The sequence below is a fragment of the Somniosus microcephalus genome, chromosome 21, assembly GCF_052327205.1.
Source record: "Somniosus microcephalus isolate GS21.2 chromosome 21, FLI_Smic_1.0, whole genome shotgun sequence".
NCBI classification, from domain to species: Eukaryota; Metazoa; Chordata; class Chondrichthyes; order Squaliformes; family Somniosidae; genus Somniosus; species Somniosus microcephalus.
In genome coordinates, this window is record NC_141007.1 from 70,223,771 (window position 1) to 70,244,835 (window position 21,065).

The 21,065-nt window shown below is 41.5% G+C and overlaps 1 protein-coding gene across 3 annotated transcripts in view; it reads right to left on the minus strand.

Moving 5' to 3' along the window:
• Positions 1–21,065, minus strand: part of smurf2 (SMAD specific E3 ubiquitin protein ligase 2) — a 215,705-nt gene that overhangs the window by 97,205 nt on the left and 97,435 nt on the right. The window contains exons 2-4 of one of the 3 annotated variants that reach the window (XM_085963891.1): positions 17,034–17,147; positions 13,208–13,323; positions 4,729–4,767 (exon numbers count right to left, since the gene is read on the minus strand). In XM_085963891.1, the coding sequence (XP_085820017.1) occupies positions 4,729–4,767; positions 13,208–13,217 (49 nt within the window). In that variant the 5' untranslated portion in view covers positions 13,218–13,323; positions 17,034–17,147. The remainder of the gene's footprint in view (positions 1–4,728; positions 4,768–13,207; positions 13,324–17,033; positions 17,148–21,065) is intronic. The other 2 variants (XM_085963892.1, XM_085963890.1) reach the window with 2 other exon arrangements.

A 21,065-nucleotide genomic window follows, 5' to 3' on the forward strand; every position in this document is an offset into this window, starting at 1 on the left:
AGAGCATCATTGGCAAAGGTCTGGAAGCAGATCACTGCTGTTTGAAGCTGGGCAGCATGAGAAGACCACTAAATAGTAATCTTAACAAAATATAAGACAATTATAGTACACAGTCTATCGCATGACAAAATATACAAGGAAATGGCAGCAAGGAGCAATATTGGTGAAGGGATAATGAGCAAGTCCAGTGGGCTGAACAAATACAATGGTCTGCAGTCAGGTAGGGAAAACAGTGATTTTGCTCTTAACTTAACTGGAAGTAACTCGACTCCCAAATGTCCCCACAGTACACTCTTGAAGGCCCCATGCAAAAGGTTTAGACTTTTAAATCTGTATAAAACTTTTAAAGACATCATGATCTACCTTGACAACAACAGTCATAACTGCCCACGACACACAAGCACTCCCGTTTCAGAAGACTACCATCAAGTAATTTGTACTTCAGTCATTTTTGTCATGTCTGCCATTGAATTTCCCCAATAACTACTCTGATGCTGTATGAAAATCAATAAAGTGATTGGTGTATGATGTGTGTGCCATTCTTTACAAGTATGAAATACATTCCAGAACAAATCACATCCCTACTGACAGGAAAGAAGTGAGATCATCTTTTGGAAAAGTCAACAATCTCATCGTTCCCTCTCCCTAGCAACCATGGGAGAAAATCTATATACATTATTAGATTCACGATGTTCGACTACATTTCATTGAAGAGTCTTATTACCGTGCTTTGAGCTCTCACCACCGCACCCCCCGCCCCTGACCCTACTCCACCTTCACCCTTGAAACTTCCGGTTCCAAGAGTTCAGTATCGATAGGTCGAACGTTTTACTTGTAAAGTTAGGATCCTATCGTTTTTCCCCTGAAACAAAGTGAAAGGAACTTTTATTTTGTACCATTAATTCTACAAATGTTGAAGCAAATGGGTTTAGTAGGCAGTGCTTTGAATTCAATGCATCAGAAAAGATAATATGTAACTAGATGTTGTCACTGTTTCAAATGTGTGGGTTGTATTTTTTCATGAAAACCATTAAGAACCAGAGATGTGTTGGGACAACTAGATTATGAAAAGTAAATGTACAACCTGCTGAACAGAAGAAAATAGAAGAGACAGAAAGACCCCTCCCACCCCACCAAAAAAACCTAATTTTTAACATATGTAACAATTGCCTTTTTCTGTCATATATGTAATACTCAGGTCATTAAAATGAATTTGGTCCACATTTTTTGTTGGCCTTCTAACAGTGCATTGCTCCAAGAGGCGCATAGTGCAACTGGTTTTCCCCAATGACAAATGGGCAAGTATTTTCCTTAGAATACTCGGGTATTTTTAATTGCAGAAATCAAGCAATAAAATCTCAAGTAGTAAAGGTGAGGTATGGGGAAGTTGTCAATAGTTTGTCTTGTTGGAAAAAGTTCCCTCCAACTCAACATCTCCTCAAAATTACTATTTTGTATGCTACTCATGCAGCAAGTAAATGTCAAGCTTTTCCATTCCGATGCGATTTCAACCAGAGGAGACTGCCATCTTTGACTAAATCACATGTATTTCTTAAATTTAAAATCCTGTGATCGTTAAATAAAAAAAAATTCAGTGTAAAATGTGTCTGCCTGTCCTTTAAAATCTAAAATTGCAACATTATGACATGACACTGTGGTCATCTTTGTACAGCTATTTTCATACATACAAGAACAGCTGTCCCAAATTCTGAACCAGAAGAACGGTGCTGCTCAATGACCAGAGCAGTGGCCCACGTGTCAAACACCGTCATTTATCCTCTGCTCGCCGTAGCTCACTTTTATAAAGTAAATTAATCATGACCCCCAACACTCAAATATATACTAGAGTGCCCTTTTCTCTATAATTTCTTCCATCATCTTTTGTCCTATACTTGTAGAATTTGTTTCTTAGCACCATCTCTGGGTTCTTCATAATATTCTGTATATTAATTCAATATGATGTTATATGGCTCCAGTGGGACTTTATTGTTAAAACTAATAAATAAGACTTAAAGACACTCAAAGGCTATGATGTACAATTGTGGGCATGAATTTAACTGTGCCACACTTAACTACATCAGGTCAGGGCATGCACATTTAATTATGCACCACTCTGCCTATACATCATTCGATCCAATTTATAGAGCACTCTAAACACATTATTTTGGTCAAGTCTCCTACGCCAATAGTGAAGTCATGCAACACTTTTCCCTTCCCTACTCACTTTATAATGTATTTTTACATAGCGGCCAAAAATATACCGCATAGCAGTCTGCCTCAGTTCTATAGTGAGACGTGGTTTGTAATTTATGTTGTATTTGATGGTGTGATTGAGCTAATTTTGCCCAGTTATAGGAAGGGGGGTTTCGGGGGGGGGGGGGGGGGGGGGGGAAAGAAGAGGGGGGAACAGCTAAAAGATTCGAAGAAAGAGAAAGCGAATAAAAACAATTCTCAGTCGAGTGTTTGTTTTAAGCACTAACCATTAGCAAAACCTTATCTATTGAGCTGGTCTTGCTATTCTGTTCACAACCTCCGTGTCGTACTGGTCCCCAAGCTGAGCCCGGCCACATATCCTCTCCGTCACAAAGATCACCTACTTCCACCTCCGTAATACTGCCCGTCTCTGGCCCTGCCACAGCCCATCTGCTGCTGCAAACGTCATCCGTGCCTTTGTTACCTCCAGACTTGACTATTCCAATGCTCTCCTAGCCGGGCTCCCATTTTCCACCCTCCATAAACTTAAGCTCATCCAAAACTTTGCTGTCCATACGTCTCAGTCGCCCATCGCCCCGTGCTCACTGATTGATATTGGCTCACGGTCCAGGAATGCATAGATTTAAGAATTCTCATTCTAGTGTTTAAATCCCTCCATGGCCTCACTCCTCCCTATCTCTGTAACCTCCTCTAGCCCTACAAACCTCCAAGAACTCTGCGTTCCTCCAACTCGGACCTCTTGTGCATCCCTCGCTTCCTTCGCCACAACATTGGCAGCCGTGCCTTCAGCTGTCTAGGCCATAAACTCTGAAATTCCCTCCCTAAACCTCTCCGTCTAATGTCTCCTCCTTTCGCTCGGTGTCAATTTTGTCTGATTACGCTCCTGTTAAGTGTTTTGGGACATTTTACTACATTAAAGGCGCTATATAAATACAAGTTGTTGTTTTCTAATTAAACAATGCATGAAAGCAGCTCCACTGTTGAACTCAGATGTTCCTCTTGGATCACCCTGTGCTAACTAATCTTACCATAATGATTATAGGGATCAAGAAGGTCCCATTCCAACCCATGTCGTTTGTTATGATGCATGAGCACTGCAAATGACCAAAGAAACCAGAACAGGATTTCATTAATCATAAAGGATCATTTATACATCAAACTATGACAACCTTTTTACATTGTTTTGGGTTCTCCAAAAACACACACCAGTTAGAATCTTGATTTTTTTTACTACATTGTTCTTGTTCTTAAAAATATTCAAAAGGGACAAAGCTGATCAGGTAACCTTGACTTTAATGTAAGTATTGTACAACTTGAAGTTTATTCATTGAATGATGTCCCATTAATCCAACAACTTTCAGTAATTACAATTGATAGTCTTCATACCATGAAATGAGGGAGATAGGCTAGCGCACTCAGTGCTAAATTCCTGATCGCATCCATGTTGCACAGTACAGCAGGTGGTGGACTAATCAGGCGAAATTTCCCTATAGAGTCACATGTGATAATCCCTGGTGGCCAGCGAGACTGGTGTATAGAGTAGGTCACGCGGATTTGAGAAATGAGAAACTTGTATCAATACTTCATTCCAAAATATGCCACTTGGCCCACTGAGTTTGTCCATTATAGAAATACACTGGGGCTCCACCAATCGATTTGTGTGGTGTGCAACTGAACCATATAGACTAGGTAGGTTCCTGGTTCAATCTCTGGTTTGTGTTGAATTAGTGAGCATCAACTGGCAATACAGTGCTACATTAGGCTACACTGTCCCTGGGCTAGGATGGATATAGAGAAGAAAGCTAGTTGCTATCCAATGACTCCTGCTGTAAAGTACATATGAGAACACTGAGTAAAGATAGCATGGGGCTGGGGTGTGATGCCCCCCACAGTTCAATAGCCCACTAATACTCAATATCTAAGTCCACATATGAATGTCAACTAGACCATGTCAGTGGAGGGCTGCCAGTACCCTTGGAACTGTGCCAGAGTGAGCAAGCAGGGGCTGCTTATGGTACGTACTTCCAGGAGAGAACTGCTGGTGGTGGGAGTAAACAAGGGAAGAACAGGAAAGGGAAACAATGAAAAATTGAAACATACAGCTCCATGCAAATCTAATGACACTATTCAGTCTACACACAGCCACATCAGTAATGGTGAAGTTACTCTACTGAGCAGTTGTCAATAGTTGCTACTGTTCAGTATATCTAAACTCATTAGAACACAATCTCTCCAAATACTACCAATTTGGATCAGTTGTTGTAAAGCTGAAGTGCATCAATATCATACCTCAGAAATGTATACACTTGAATTTGACTAATGTTATACACTAAATTACAAATAGAATAGCTTTCTGGCAAGTGATTTTTTTTTTAAGCCTACTTTACACTACTTAATGGAATGATATGTAAAAATCTTTAAAGTGCATTATTATACAACTAATTTTCATTACTTTTAGGGTTATGAATATTGCCAAGATAGTCTCATCTAGTGACATGCAGCTGGAATACTTACGGAAGAAGTCTTTCTTCACCAAATTCTTAGCACATAATACTAGAAATAAAAAAGGAAAAAAATTACTTAAAATCTGAAACAACATTTAATTTGATTCCAGTAACTTAATAAAATGTCCAAGCATTTTAATTAATGTTAATTTAAACAATGCAACTCATTAGATAGTATCAATTATAGATTAAAGAAAACTACAAATGCTGTTGATCTGAAATCACCACTAGGAAAGAATGCCCTACTAAAAACATTATAGCATTGGACAGAAACTACGTATCGTAAGCAGCCCTTGCTTGCTCACTCTGTGATACAGTTCCAAGGGTACTGAAAATAAGTTAAATTTATCCCAACTTGGATCACTATTAAATCAATGCCAATACTGTGACTAGCTATCACAGCACTGTAAAATCCCAGCTACACTTCATAAACGCTTCTTATTGCCACTGGTGTGAATAGTTTGGAACTACGTTGCATCCATTTAACCTTTTTCTTTTAAGATCATAGAATGGTTACAGCACTGAAGGAGGCCACTCCCACTCCCCCCCACCCTTTCCCTGTAGCCCTGCAATTTTTTTTCCTTCAGGTACTTATCCAACTCCCTTTTGAAAGCCGTGATTGAGTCTGCCTCCACCACCCTCTCAGGCAGTGCATTTCAGATCCTAACCACTCACTGAGTAAAATAGTTTTTCCTCATGTCGCCTTTGGTTCTTCTGCCAATCACCTTAAATCTGTGTCCTCTGGTTCTCGACCCTTCTGCCAATGGGAACAGTTTCTCCTCTAACTACTCTGTCCAGACCCATCATGATTTTGAACACCTCTATCAAATCTCCTCTCAATCTTCTCTGCTCTAAGGAGAACAACCCCAGCTTCTCCAGTCTATCCACGTAACTGAAGTCCCTCATCGCTGGAAGCATTCTCGTAAATCTTTTCTGCACACTCTCCAAGACCATCACATCCTTCCTAAAGTGCGGTGCCAAGAATTGGACACAAGACTCCAGTTGAGGCCGAACCAGTGTTTTATACAGGTTCATCATAATTTCTACGCTTTTGTACTCTATACCTCTATTCATGAAGCCCAGGATGCTGTAAGCTTTAACTGCTTTCTCAACCTGCCCTGCCATCTTCAATGATTTGTGCACATATTTAAGAATCTTATTTAAAATACATCCATTCTGTAATCCATATAGCATCAAATAGCAACAATGTACTCAAGGCATATGTTTGTTTTCAAGCACAGCAGTGATCAATTGGACACAAGAAGCTGAATTCTGTATCGCCCAATGAATGGGTGTTGTGTTTTTTTAATAAAATACTTAGAAATAATGACTACTGATTACATGACCATGAAACAGAGTGCCAAATTACAAAGACAGTCACACCAGTAAGGAGTAAGTTTCTGCAGAACAGCAGAGAATTCACAAAGCTATAGGAGCCATCACAGTATTGATATTAAACCCTTGTCCGTGACGTGCTGATGTGTATTTCTCCGGTCATTGACAGCACTCCTGAACATAAACAATCCAATCTCCAGCAAACTGATGGCAGCACATCAACAAGATTTTCGTGGGTCTTGCAATCTGCCAGCTCTTCTATTAATTGTCTGTTCAACACGGTGCTGGTTCAATGCATTAGTGTGTTACAGAAAAAGATTGGTGAAGTCAAGCGTAGGTCCCTTGTGATCAGAATCAGGGGAATTTATAATGGGGAACAAAGAAATGGCTGACCAATTAAATACATATTTTGGTTCTGTCTTCACAAAGGAGGACACAAATAACCTCCCAGAGATGTCAGGGAACATAGGGTCTGATGCAAGGGAGGAACTGAAAGAAATCAGTATTTGTAGGGAAATGGTGTTAGGGAAATTGATGGGATTGAAGGCCGATAAATCCCCAGGGCCTGATAATCTACATCCTAGGGTACTTAAGGAAGTGGCCCTAGAAATAGTTGATGCTTTGCTGATCATCTTCCAGCATTCGATGTAATCTGGAACAGTACCCATGGATTGGAGGGTAGCTAATGTTACCCCACTATTTAAAAAAGGTGGTAGAGAGAAAACGGGGAATTACAGACCGGTAAGCCTGACATCAGTAGTGGGGAAAATGCTCGAGTCCATTATAAAAGATGTAATAGCAGAGCACTTGGAAAACAGTGACAGGATCGGGCAAAGTCAACATGGATTTACAAAAGGTAAATCGTGCTTGACTAATCTACTGGAATTTTTTTGAGGATGTAACTAGTAAAATAGATAAGGGAGAACCAGTGGATATGGTGTATTTGGACTTTCAGAAGGCTTTCGATAAGGTCCCGCATAAGAGATTAGCGTGTAAAGTTAAGGCACATGGGATTGGGGGCAAGGTATTGACTTGGATAGAGAACTGGTTGGTAGACAGAAAGCAAAGAGTTGGAATAAACGGGTCTTTTTCCGAGTGGCAGGCAGTGACTAGTGGGGTACCGCAGGGATCGGTCCTTGGACCCCAGCTATTCACAATATATATTAATGATCTAGACAAGGAAACTAGATGTAATATCTCCAAATTTGCAGACGACACAAAGCTGGGTGGGCATGTGTGCTGTGAGGAGGATGCCGAGAAACTGCGGCGCAGGCACGATGGGCCGAAGGGCCTCTTTCTGTGCTGTAAAACTCTATGACTCTATGACTTGGACAGGTTGGGTGATTGGGCAGAAGCATGGCAGATGCAATATAACGTGGATAAATGTGAGGTTATCCACTTTGGTGTCAAAAACAGGAAGGCAGATTATTATCTGAATGGCAATAGGTTGGGAGAAGGGGAAGTGCAACGAGAGCTGGGTGTCCTTGTGCACCAGTCGCTGAAGGTAAGTATGCAGGTGCAGCAGGCGGTTAAGAAGGCAAATGGCATGTTGGCTTTCGTAGCGAGAGGGTTTGAGTACAGGAACGCGGATGTCTTGCTGCAGTTGTACAGGGCCTTGGTGAGACCACACCTTGAGTATTGTGTGCAGTTTTGGTCGCCTTATCTGAGGAAGGATGTTCTTGCCATGGAAGGAGTTCAGCGAAGATTCACCAGGCTGATACCTGGGATGGCAGGAATGACGTATGAGGAGAGATTGGGTTGATTGGGCTTGCACTCGCTGGAGTTTAGAAGAATGAGAGGGGATCTCATTGAAACTTATAAAATTCTGACAGGACTGGACAGACTAGATGCAGGAAGGATGTTCCCGATGGTCGGGGAGTCCAGAACCAGGGGTCACAGTCTAAGGATAAGGGGTAAGCCATTGAGGACAGAGATGAGGAGGAATTTCTTCACCCAGAGAGTGGTGAACCTGTGGAATTCTCTACCACAGAAGGCAGTAGAGGCCAATACATTAAATATATTCAAGAAGGAGTTGGATATATTTCTTAAGGCTAAAGGGATCAAGGGGTATGGGGAGAAAGCAGGGACCGGGTACTGAATTTGGATGATCAGCCATGATCGCATTGAATGGCGGAGCAGGCTCGAGGGGCCGAATGGCCTACTCCTGCTCCTATCTTCTATGTTTCTGTTTATTTTACAGCGCAAAATAAGGTGATATTGCGAAAGCACTGAACAACGGTACTGGCTCTGTCAATTTATCAGTTTCCCATCACCCTAACCAGCCAGTAAAGTAATTTCTCTCAAGTTCAAAGCTCACAGTGCATTGCTATATGTGATACACAGAATAAATGGTCCCCTTTTTCAGAATATAGGGGTGCAGTGCCTAATGACAATATAAATGTGTGAAAGCGGTGTACAGAGATAGTTTTAGTGTCATCCTCCAAGGGTATATGGTTTTAGTGTCACTCTCCAAGGGTATATGGTAAAAGGGGTATAAAATTAGGTACATTTAAACTTAACCTACTTGTATGTGGAGCATGTGAGAAATACTGTTTGCTGATCCCAACAGTGTTCATGGTAGATTCCAGACCTAGGATCAGTAAAGTTCTTAAAATCCATATTTGATGTAGAGAGTTAAGAAAATGCATGGAGCGCCAAAGAAATGAATCACCCTTTTCTTAATCAAAAGTCCTGACATTTAGCAGCAAGATCCATTTTTTACAAACACAAAAGCTCAGAACTCATCTATGAGAGATTGCATTAACACCCTGCAAATCAGTGAAATCTACTCTGAAAATTCTACAAAAGAAACCAATTTCAATCTGTTTGCAACGTTTCAACCATTTCTGACCCACACACAGGCTGACGATGCTTTATTCTTAAATGCTGTAGCGGAACCAAACAGGTTAACTAAGCGCAGTAAGTAGCAGACAACGAACATGAATTTTGAACTAATAGCATCCTACATGTAGTTGGTTACTGTAGCTGTCTAGGAAACAAAACCTAACACATGTTCGGAGTTGATGTACCTTGAGGAAAGCCCAGGATACATGGATAGACTAACTTTAAATAGTATAATCTGTCAGGCTAAGAGAATTACACTTTCATAGCCACTGTACAATGACTTTGCAGCTTGTCTGGCTGAGGATACCTGGGCATATCATTCAAGCATGCCCACAGAAACCTGAAAAGAGCATATCTGGAGCTGTCCATAAGCTGTCTAACCTGAAAGAATAATGAGAGATGCGGGGCAGGGAACGAAACAACACTGAATTGTAAGGGAAAAAAATACAAGCATGTAAATTCCGTACAAAAGCAAATCCTCTTACAATTCAGCATGGATTGTGATAAATGAGGTTCTCATCAACCCAGTTTGTATGTTTTAAGCAGTTTCATCATAGTCAGGTTGACTAATTCACTGTTTTCAGGGGAAAATGTTTTTGGCTTTGCGTAGTCCTATGTGGGGGGAGGGGAAGAGAGAGAAAGGTGGGTTAGCTTAAGTATAAAATAACAGAAAACTCTGGAAAAACTCAGCAGGCCAGGCAGCATCGGTGGAGAGAGAAAGAGAGTTAACGTTAGTTTAAGTATGCCTCGTGCAATGTTGTCCAATACATTAGCCACATATGGCTATTTGGGAATCCAGAAGTGGCTAATTGCATTTTTGATTAGTAAATTAAAAAATGAGTAATAGACAGTTATTGAACATGTGCAATTTAACTGTTTTGTGCATTTATTGGTAAAATGGCAAGACGAAAAGCAGAATGAGAGTGTGTTTTTTGATCATTGTGTGCATTTTCTTCCTTGTTCACTGCTCATTAGTTATCTGCTAAAATGGTGTCTAACACGAGTGAAAATGCGGGCCTTCAGCACCATGGAAACACCAATAAACATTGTATGGAGAAGGAAGCGGTGGTCATCGTGATCAGCACAACTAGAATAATCGCTCCAGGCCAGACGAGGAAATCAATCCCGACTAATAACGAGCAACTCCCAACCGAGCACTTCATGCCAAAGGACAAGCAGCATCCAACCATGTTCTGGACGGCGAGCAGGGGAGGGCCTGGGTGGGTCTGGGTCTGGACGGGAGCGGGCCTGGCGCGTCTCATTGCTGAGAATGTTGACTCGCACAATCACTCTGATAAAGTCCCAACTGCTGGACACAAAGCTAGAAGCTGCACCAAGGTGTGCCGTGTCTGATAAATTCAGGCCAGAGTTCCAAACTTTGGTGAAAGAGAAAGATTGCAATGTTTTCCACTGAATGGTGGTATATGTTTCAATAAATATACACGTGAAGTACATTTACCCTGTATTGTGTCTGACATTTTCTACTAAAATTAGTGCAGGCGGCTAACACAGTGTCGCTGTGGCCACACCTGTGGCTAGTCAGCAATTTCGATTGGACAATGCAGGCCTAGTGATGCATTGTGGGGATTGCAGGAGTTTGCTCGATTACTTTAATGATTCAGGGAGGAATTTCCCAGTATTTATTTGCAGGTTTTTCTGCCTCTCCAAGGAGTTAGCATTTCTAGCAGTTGGTGAACACTGATGGGCCAGGTGATTTAAAAAAAAAAAAAAAAAAATCTTGCTCTTCATATGTATGAATCACAGAATGCAATCCATAAATCCAAGAACATCCTGTGACAAGAACATAATTTGACTTATCTAGTGACTATTAACCAGTGACCCTGATATTTGACCCAGCGTATCCTTTCCTACCTGTTTTGATATCCTCATCGTTCAACATTCCTGCCTCAACATATCGTTCCTTATCCAGGAAGAGAGGCAAGAACGTATGCACCAAAATGGACTTCAAAGCCAGCTTCAAAGCTAAATCAAAAAAATTCCTAGCTGGTGGCCTACTTTACAGGACAGATCTCCCTGCTAATTATTGTGTTCTACCATTCCCGAGATGGTGTACTCTTAACACCAAGGTAGGAACTACAAGACACATGCAGAGGGTAGGCTGACTTCAGTGTTATTCATGGCTGGTGCTCAGGTTGTATGAATAGAAATTCAATACATCACTGCTACCAAACACTTTCTCGCCCAATTTTAAATGGTAATATGGTACGAAGGTCCCCTGACAGTCTGGTACAGTAGTTCCAATGGTAGAATCCTGTAATCCCAAACCACAAGGGTCAAAATTTCAATGCCAGCATTCAATTACTTTTGAACCTGCCTTGGGTGAATTTTGCTTGTTCTCATCACGACAGACTCCCAAACACCATTTCAAATGGAGAAAAATTTCCACTTGGGAGGTTAGCCACACTTCGAGGAGATGGACAGAAAGAAACAGAAATGTGAAGCCAATGTGGTATTTTTCTAACATTTTGGTAAATATAGGTGAGACACCGTTATGTTTGTATAGAAGATAGACAACAAAAACAGAAGTTAATTTCACAAACATACCAGCTATCGACTGTAGATCAATGGAGGCAAAGCAATGATTTGGTTTGCAAACATGTTTATGCAAAATAAAAAGGCTCTCAGAGACAGAATTATACTGATATGTAGGTAATGAGATTTTTTTCCCTAAAAGCTGATATGTGCCAAGCATTTTGTGCACTCTTGGCAAGTAGTGCTTCGGTATTTTAAAAAAAAATCCGTCAGCTGCTGTTTGATCAAATGAGCCCAATCAGGCCTGTATAGTGCATTAATAGCCTCTGGGATACAAGTGAAGAGAAATTATCTAGGACACAAAGTCTGGGATAGATCCTATGGGTAGACAGCATCCTCATGGGAGAAAAAAAAATCTGATTTAATGACAAAGATGAATTATTCAAGATCCAACAAATTTAATTCTAGAAATCATTCACCTAAATGACCACACCACCTATTTTCCTGAAGCCAGTATTGCACACGTACTCTGATAATATGGGAGGGGGGAGAGGTGCCAAGAGCTATAATGAAATGTTGCCAGCAGTTCATTTCTAATCCAACCTTCATTACTACAGATGGAAGCTATACACAAAAGTAATGGAATTATCTAAAACATAACTGGCCTTACATAATGTGACACTAAAACACAAATTCAAACTTTTAAAACCACATGTAAACATTGTCAGAGACATCAGTTAATTCATTGCTAACAATGCTCTATTTATTTAGTTATGCACAAACATGCAAAGTCAATCGGAATCTGGGACCAAAAGTTATTTTTAGAAATTAAGGGCAAATTTTGCTCCTCTCAAACATTCCTCCCTTCAGCTCCTTCACATGCTCTTCTGTGCCACATGTCTGAGAGGGAATGAACAGTTAGTCCGTTACCAGAACTCTGGCTACTTCTACTCCTAGGCCAACCACCAGGAGGCGTATAACAGCTACAATCTAGCACCAAGATCGGAGGCAGAGAAAGTCTTGTGTTCTGTTCATCAGGAGCTGAGCAGAGGAAAATCAAATTTGCATCCTCCCATTCCATGGCTACCATTTGTTTTCCACAGCGCTGGTGCATTTTGTTCCAGTTAGATTCAGATCAGACATAACACTGGACCACTTTAATTTTTAAATGTTGTTGGAATACGAGCGACCTTTGAGACGGTGTGGGCCTTCTTGCACCACTGTCTGTGGAGCTTCCAGGATGGTGCTAGATAGTCATTCCTTAAAGAATATCGTATGTATGTCCCAGTCAGGACGTATATGTTGGTTTAACATTTCTTTTGAAGGGAGGCACTTTTGACAATGTAACACTTCCCCCAGTACTAGACTGAAGTGTCAGTCAGGATTAGGAGCTCAAATCTTAGTGCGGTTTAAACCTACCACCTTTGGACTCCATGCTAGCAGTGGTACCAACTGAGCCAAGCTGGCACTTCTACATTCAGCCTACCCTATCTGAATGTATTGACTCTAACTTCTTCTCATGACTATCAACCTACTTAATTCTGTTTGCTCACAACGTAGATATGCAGTACCTTTACTCTAAAGCAGGGGTTCCCAAATTGTGGGACGCGAGGCATCTCTGGGGGCTGCACGGGAAAAAATTGTCTAATGGTGGATTTTATTTATTAATTATTTTATTTACTGCATTTTTATAATAGGCTACTAAGACAAAACTTTAAAACTGTGCGGGAAATCGTTATATTAAGTATAATAATTTACTTCAAGATGTACCAATGAGAAAACAGATACACAGTGACGATGACGAACAGAACCCTCACCTCCAATCATCAAACACTACAGCGTGCTTTCAGTTGTCCAGCAACTGTCCAGTCTAACTGAGCTCAGAACGAAGTCGGATTTTTTTTTGGCTGTATACGTCGCACTATAACTATATCTGCCGGAACATAACAGTGAAAAGGGGTTTAAAATATTAAACCTGTATGCTGGTAGGGGCACGCGGGCAGTTGGTAGATCGGAAGGGAGTACACAATATGTAAAGTTTGGGAACCTCTGCTCTAAAGAGGCAACATCCTCATGACTTAACCCATTTACAAATGTGAAAATTAAACAAGAAATACGTATAGATTTTACCATTTGTTGTGACTTTATAGCAAAGAAAACACTGCACATACTACCATATAATAACTAATAGCGTACAATTTAAGCTGTATATCCCATTTGTTTCTCACCCCATGGCTGCTTAGTCACATTAACATATTACTTCAAACATTAATTAGTTGCTTTCAAAGTGTAGTCACTGTTATATTGATGGCCTAAGGACACGATATGGTGCTATATTCATGAATGTTCTTTCTTTCAAGTTTATATTTGCAAAATAGATTTCACTTTGATGCCACAATTTCAAGTCAAACTCATTTTTTCCCTCTAAGCAATTTTTTGGAAGCTTTTAAAAAAGTGATAAAACACTAAGGCCTAGAAATTCAGTTGCTTGCGCCACCAGTTTGCGCCCAAAGAGGCCACTCAGAGGCTTTAGCGCCACTGGCCACAACCACCGTGATATCTAGCGCTGCGCTGCCACCGATGACGTCATCGGTGTGCGCAGCGCCCCGCACGCCATATTAGGTCGCGCCCGCCTCTTCCGCGCCGGCCACAAATAGCGACCGGTACACAGGGGCCAACCTGTGGCGGTAGTGGCGCTAGTTAAGGTGGAGGTGCGGCCGGCCGCTTTTTCGGCGGCCGCCTGCCCCCCCCCCCCCCACCCGCCAGCGGCGCCGGCTGTTTCCCCGAGAGCCCGGCACTTCTCCTTGGTGCCGGGCTCATTTGCCGGCACTCGCGAGCGGGGATCGCGCTGTTGCAGGCACCTCCCCCTTAACAGTGGGAGGAAGGCCTGCAGTACCGCAGCGTGCCGTAGCGGCACTTTGCGCACCGATATTCAGTTTCAGCGCCCCAAGCGGGGCGCGGGAAGCCTCGTTTAGCGGCCCGCTTCCATTTGGGGCGCAGAAACTGAATATCCCGATGGCGCAAGTGGCTCCGCGCGCAGCGGTAATTCCGGCGCCCAGGCGAGCTTGGCGCCCCAAACTGAATTATTAGCCCTAACTGTTGTAAGGGTTGGTCAACTGATTATATGCCTGCCGTGGCTAATGCAGCAAGAAAACATTAGTTTTAATTCTTGCATTGGAAAAGTCAATACACTCTACCAGCAAATAACTATGTACAGTTTACCCTCATCTTTAAAAACACTGAATAAGTACAATATTTTACAGCAAATACTAAAACAGCTCACAGTAATAACAAACCATTTGCGCAAATGGCAATGCATCAACTCAGGTTCTCAAAAAGGCAATAAACCCACATTTCTGTAAACTCCAACAAACTCAATATGAAAGGCAGCTGTCGCGCTTTATGCTACAATCAAATTCTTTACATGCTGGGCTGTAAATTCCATTCTCTTTCCTTCCCACCAAGTTGAACTCCAGTTCCTTTCTCCACATTGATTGTTAAAAAAAAAAATCAGTGAAAGAAAAAAGTTCCTTTTAAGCTTGCAACGCTATTTTTAATGACCAACAACTATTCTGACCACCGCCTTCTCCTAGAAATCATTGTAAATCTACGCCATTATATAAATTTTAAAAAGTTTTTGCCCAGTAATGTTTCTACTCTCTCTCATAATTCACCACCTCCTGGGTATGATGAACCCTTAGGTATCTGACAATCATGCTTATCTTGATATGGCTACAAGGTGGCTTTCATTGATAGCCCAAAAAGGGAGGAATTGGGAAAGAACATTGTCCCTCTGATTATCACGCACCAGGTGAATCTGGCTTTTGGTAGATGCCTTCTGCAGCTGAGGTGGAGAGCACTGTCGGAGGTGCCGTCTTTCAGATGCGACGTTAAACCGAGGCCTCCCCCGTCTGCTCACTCAGGTGAACATAAAAGATCCTATGGCACTACTTCGAAGAAGAGCAGGGGGGCGTTATCCCCGGTGTCGTAGCCAATATTTATCCCTCAACCAACATAACAAACAGATTAGCTGGTCATTATCACATTGCTGTTTGTGGGAGCTTGCTGTGCGCAAACTGGCTGCCGCGTTTCCTACAACAGTGACTACATTTTTTAAAAAGTACTTAATTGGCTGTAAAGCGCTTTGGGAAGGGACGGTGGTCATGAAAGGCGCTATAAAAATGCAAGTCTTTCTTTCTTTTCACAGTGTGGGTTATAACACGCCCAAAATGATAAATCTTACCACACCATGGAACAGTGCATTGGAACTCAATGAATTATGCACCACACTTCTCAAAACTACTGTATTTGCATTGTCTATTGACAATACTTTAGCCACATCAATAACTGTACTGACTTGTCATTATCAAGGTGTGCATTGGACACCAGGTTTCAAACCATACATTGTTATAACACAAGGATTCAAAACTTGGATATATCTCACCCTAAAAAGTCACCCTGCACTGCATCATACCATACTGCAGTTTTTGAAAGTGGTCTCTGCATTCATAGTTTTATGACTCTCTGAATGACTTTTTAAATAAATATTCAGGGGCAGGGAGGTGCTGTAATCAGCAACCAAAACACGGTCACCAGCCCAACATCCTCTTGGTGTTTTTTCTGCCGTCAATGACACTACTTTTGCCACCATTGTGCTATGGTGGGAGAACAAAACACAGTGGAAGTTGTATCTGGCATCCCCAACTGTTGGAAACCCACAAAAAAAAGGTAGGTTACATCTTAAGCAGGCTTTTTAACATTTATAAAAACAATGACGGGAAATAGGAGTTGAATCATGCATTCATTTAGCCGCTGCTTGCAACAATAAATTGGGTAAACAATAGTTACAGGGGTGCTACTTGAAGCAATCCTCAAATAAAAATGTTTGAAACTATCAGCAAAATAATGTTTGCAATTTGCAGGTCTATTTTAACTGCAGGTGCTTTATCTGGATCAACTAGATTATACTGATCCACTCAAGCAATGATTTATAACTGATGTGCCCCATTCAGGAAAGGCAGTTTTATACAGAAAGAAAATAGTCAAGTGGGTACCGTCCTATATTGGTAGACCGTCTCGGAGAAAGAGTCTATTGCATTGCTCCCTATTTTAAAAGTCAATGTAAAGAATCCTGAATCAGGAGTAGGTTCAGATAAGCTTTACTATATATTAGTGGCCGTGTAACCGGGGTACCTGGATCTGTGGCCGTGTAACCGGGACTCCTGCACAAGTGCCGTGTAACCGGGGCTCCTGCACCCGTGGCCGTGTACGGGGCTCTCGTACCTTGGTAAGTATACCTCTCTGTAATCTGGACTTTTTGATCAACCGGCACCACGCCAGTCCCGGATAAAAAAGAGTTTCCTGTAATTTGTTTTTACATATTAATTGTTTGCATGCTACTATTGAAAACGATCTTAGTGGTGATGTCATTTCTGGTACCAGTTCATGCCAAAGATGTGGTTTTAAATGTAACCGTATTAACTTTATGCTTACTATGCAACACACAAGCTCAATGTTTAAGTTGCCAATTTCACAGATTCATTTATTCCTGAACTTTAGCACTCAAATTCAAGTTGGTGTAGTGGCTGCTTTACAACATTGAACTTGGAGAGCGGTCTAATTCCAATTGTGACTGATATTCACCTGAAGCTCCAATAGTCTCCACCAGGCATGAGCCGATGGGAAAACTGCTTTGCACGGTGATCCTTATCCGCAGCGCTTGGGTGCACTTTCAAACAGGTCAAACAAGCAGCAGCACTGGAGAGGGGATAAATGTTGCAAAATCTTAACCAACCACTGAAGTAGTATGTAAATGCCTAGAAGAGACTAGATTTCATTAGGAAATCCTGATTTGTGCAATTGTTTCCATTCTTACTAATTAAAATACATGAATCTGGCACAACATATTCACAAACTATTTATCACTGCAGCATCTGACTCAAAACAGCCAAGGCTGCTCCATCTTTTCATGGTGCCCTTTTTAAATGGTTTTAACTGAAGTGTAACCAGCCCTTTGCAAATCACATGTGTGAGCCAGCAACTCAGAGGAAATGCTAAAAAAGAAAAAAAGTGCCAACCTTACAGTCTAATCTATCCAATAAAAAAATTTCATCTGGGGGGGGGGGGGGGGGGGGGGGGGGAGGGGGAAGACGGAAACCACACAGCTCAAGTCATAATTCCCTCGGGACATTTTTGAGCAACACATTAATCTCCAGTCTGTTCTTCGTTAAGGTGTGACAATGATCAAAATTCTAACCCCCTCCCCACTCAGAAAATTAAATATTCAATCCATTAATAGAAAAGGTACTCATTCAAACAAATGAGTTTGCTGCATCAACTTATGCAGAACACATGCGACGGCCTGCGTTCCTTGACTGCTGCTCGAACCGACTCCCCCACTGTTTGTGTACTATTTTTAGTGTTATTAGGCACGTATCCAAGCCTTTCATATATTACGACATCATTACATGAATATGCAAACAGATTCTGAAAAGTCAGAGAAAATTCCATGGCTTATTTTGCAACATTTGATATTGTTCAGTTAGTTAACAACTGTTTGCAGTGTAGTATTGTACTATTAACCCTTACAGCATTTTGCAAAGAGCCATAACTATTCTGTTGCACAAAAAAGCAGCCCTTGCATAGAATCAGAGCACAGAAAGAGGCCATTTGGCCCATTGCACCTGTGCTGGCTCTTTGAAAGAACTATCCAATTAGTCCCACTCCCCTGCTCTTTTCCCCATAGCCCTGATTTAAGAACATAAGAAACAGGAGCAGGAGTAGGCCAATCGGCCCCTCATGGCTGATCCAATCTTGTCCTCAACTCCACTTTCCCGCTCTCTCCCCATACCCCTCAACTCCCTTGTAGTTCAAATGTCTGTCAATCTCCGCCTTGAATATATTCAGTGACTCCGCCTCCACAGCTCTCTGGGGCAGAGAATTCCAAAGATTCACGACCCTCAGAGAAGAAATTCCTCCTCATCTCCGTCTTAAATGGGCGACCCCTTATTCTGAAACTATGCCCCCTCGTTCTAGATACCCCCACTCGGGGAAACATCCTCTCAGCATCCACCCTGTCAATCCCCCTCAGAATCTTATAGGTTTCAATAAGATCACCTCGCATTCTTCTAAACTCCAATAAGTATAGGTCCAACCTGCTCAATCTTTCGTCATACGTCAACCCCTTCATCCCAGGAATCAACCTAGTGAACCTTTTCTGCACTGCCTCCAATGCAAGTATATCCTTCCTTAAATATGGAGACCAAAACTGTACGCAGTATTCAAGGTGTGGTCTCACCAGCGCCCTGTAAAGTTGCATCAAAACTTCCCTACTTTTATACGCCATACCCCTTGCAATAAAGGCGATCATTCCATTAGCCTTCTAATTACTTGCTGTGCCTGCATGCTAACTTTTTGTGTTTCATGTACTCGGACCCCCAGGTCCCTTTGTACCGCAGCATTTTGTAGTCTCACTCCATTTAAATAATAATTTGCTTTTTCATTCTTCCTTCCAAAGTGGATTAACCTCACATTTTCCCACATTGTACTCCATCTGCCAAAGTACTTTAAGTGCCATAGAAAGTTTACAAAGTGTAATTTTATAGGAATTTAAATCCAAATTGAAAACTCTCCATTCTGTGTTTCTGACCTCACCTGAGCTGCCATGGGCAAGCTGAGCAGAGACACAAGACGCTGTCCCACAGGCACACAAAGATAACAATTAAAGAGCAAACCAACTCATTTTCCTGCACCTTCCAACAGACACTTAGTATAGCAGAGGCCTAGAAGTAATTTGTTTATATGTCAATTATCTGAGTCAGCAATGGATACAGGTGATTGATGGGGTGGGGGAGAAAAAGAACTTGGAAAGGAAAGAAGTGGGGGAGAGAAAAGGTGCAGAAGCAACTGCAAATTACATCTTCAGAGATTTTTGAATAAGATATTTAGCCTCACAGGCCCTGGTCTTCTGGAACCAGCCTCTTCACATATACACAAACCTTGCACCAATAGTACTTAAGTGACCCATTATAATTTACACCAAGAGGTGAACATTAGTCTATCATCACACCCTTAATTCATATTATAGAAGAGGGCATTTAACACTATTTCTTTTCATCGAACAGTTTTTGTTACCCATACATTGCTTCAGTCAATTGTTCAGTTCAATAAAAATTGACCCTTAGTGTTAGGGGGGATTAAATACGTGGGGTTACGGGGATAGGGCTTGGGTGGGATGGCTGTCGGTGTAGGGACCGGGTGCTAGGGTTTGGATGATCAGCCATGATCTCGTTGAATGGCGGAGCAGGCTCGAAGGGCCGAATGGCCTACTCCTGCTCCTATCTTCTATGTTTCTGCAGCTGAGAATGGTTCTGCCAGAAATCGTTAAATACAGCGCTCATGTTTCTTTTACACAGTAAAATGTCATCCAGAAAAGGTGAATGCTGGAATAGGCCAGGTATCCGTATCGTTCACAGATCTCATCATTAAACTAGAATTTTGTATCAATCCAGCAATTTCCAGATTCAGGCTTGTAAGCAACACATCAAGATTATAAAATAAATATCCGACAAAAGTGATTCAATGGATTCACAATCTGTTGTGGTCACGAGAAGCCCAAAGACTGAACCAGCAATCCCATCATGGACTACAGTGTCACAATAGTTCTCTGGCATTCCAAGGTACCAAACCAGAAATTACTTTCTTTGTGAATTCAAACACCTAGGAGCCATAGCAGTAAACTATTGACCGGAAGGAAGGTCACTTAAGTAATCAAGTGCATGTCTTATGATGCCCAAACATGAAGGCTTTAAGATATTCAAAAGTAATTTCTATGACCCAAGGAAAAGTTTACCTTTAATACGTCAAAACTGCATATTTAGACATATTAGTTTTATTCCACCCTTAGGAATAAAACTTTCAAAATGGGAAATTAATTTCACCAAATTTGTATAGGCAAATGGGAAGTCGTCTATCTAGTCTTTTGACAGCAGCAGATATTTTGTAGACAGCAGTAAATACTACGTTCTAGCAGCTATTCATTTAGTCAATACCATTAGTCTTTGATCCAAGTATAATGACACCTTTATAGAACCCTTCAACGCAAAATGGAATACATTGGTGGTTACAAGGTGAGGAAGGGTGCTTGGGAACCTTGGCCCTTGTATGCTCATGGCACCGAGAAAAGTGATGCAGTACAGATTCTCATAGAAATCACAAAAATGGCACAGAGTAACAGATCATATTTACCACTTGCCCATTATGTGTATCAAACTATACTCAAAGCAAAGTTTAGAAAGTGGGGAAACACCAGCAAACACAGGATAGAGGACAATGTAAATAGGTTCAACGATATATTCGTTAGTCAGCCTTTCTCAAAAGTTGCAGGAAAAGAATGGCTCAAAGAACTACCCCTAGTTTATATTCAAGCCAGCTTGCTGGAAAGTCATATAAACAGGTTTTAATGAGAGGCTGTGTACAGCATCCTACTGACAGGTACTACTAGGTTATATGGAACACAACATTCCAAAAAGCAATGTCTAACATATCATGTGCTACAGTGTCCTGCTGACAGACACAGTATGTTTCACATATATTGACAAGATGGTTAGCAGCAAGTTTGAAGGTAAGCAATTTAATCTAGTAATCCTCGACAATGCCAAACTGCCAGAACCAGCT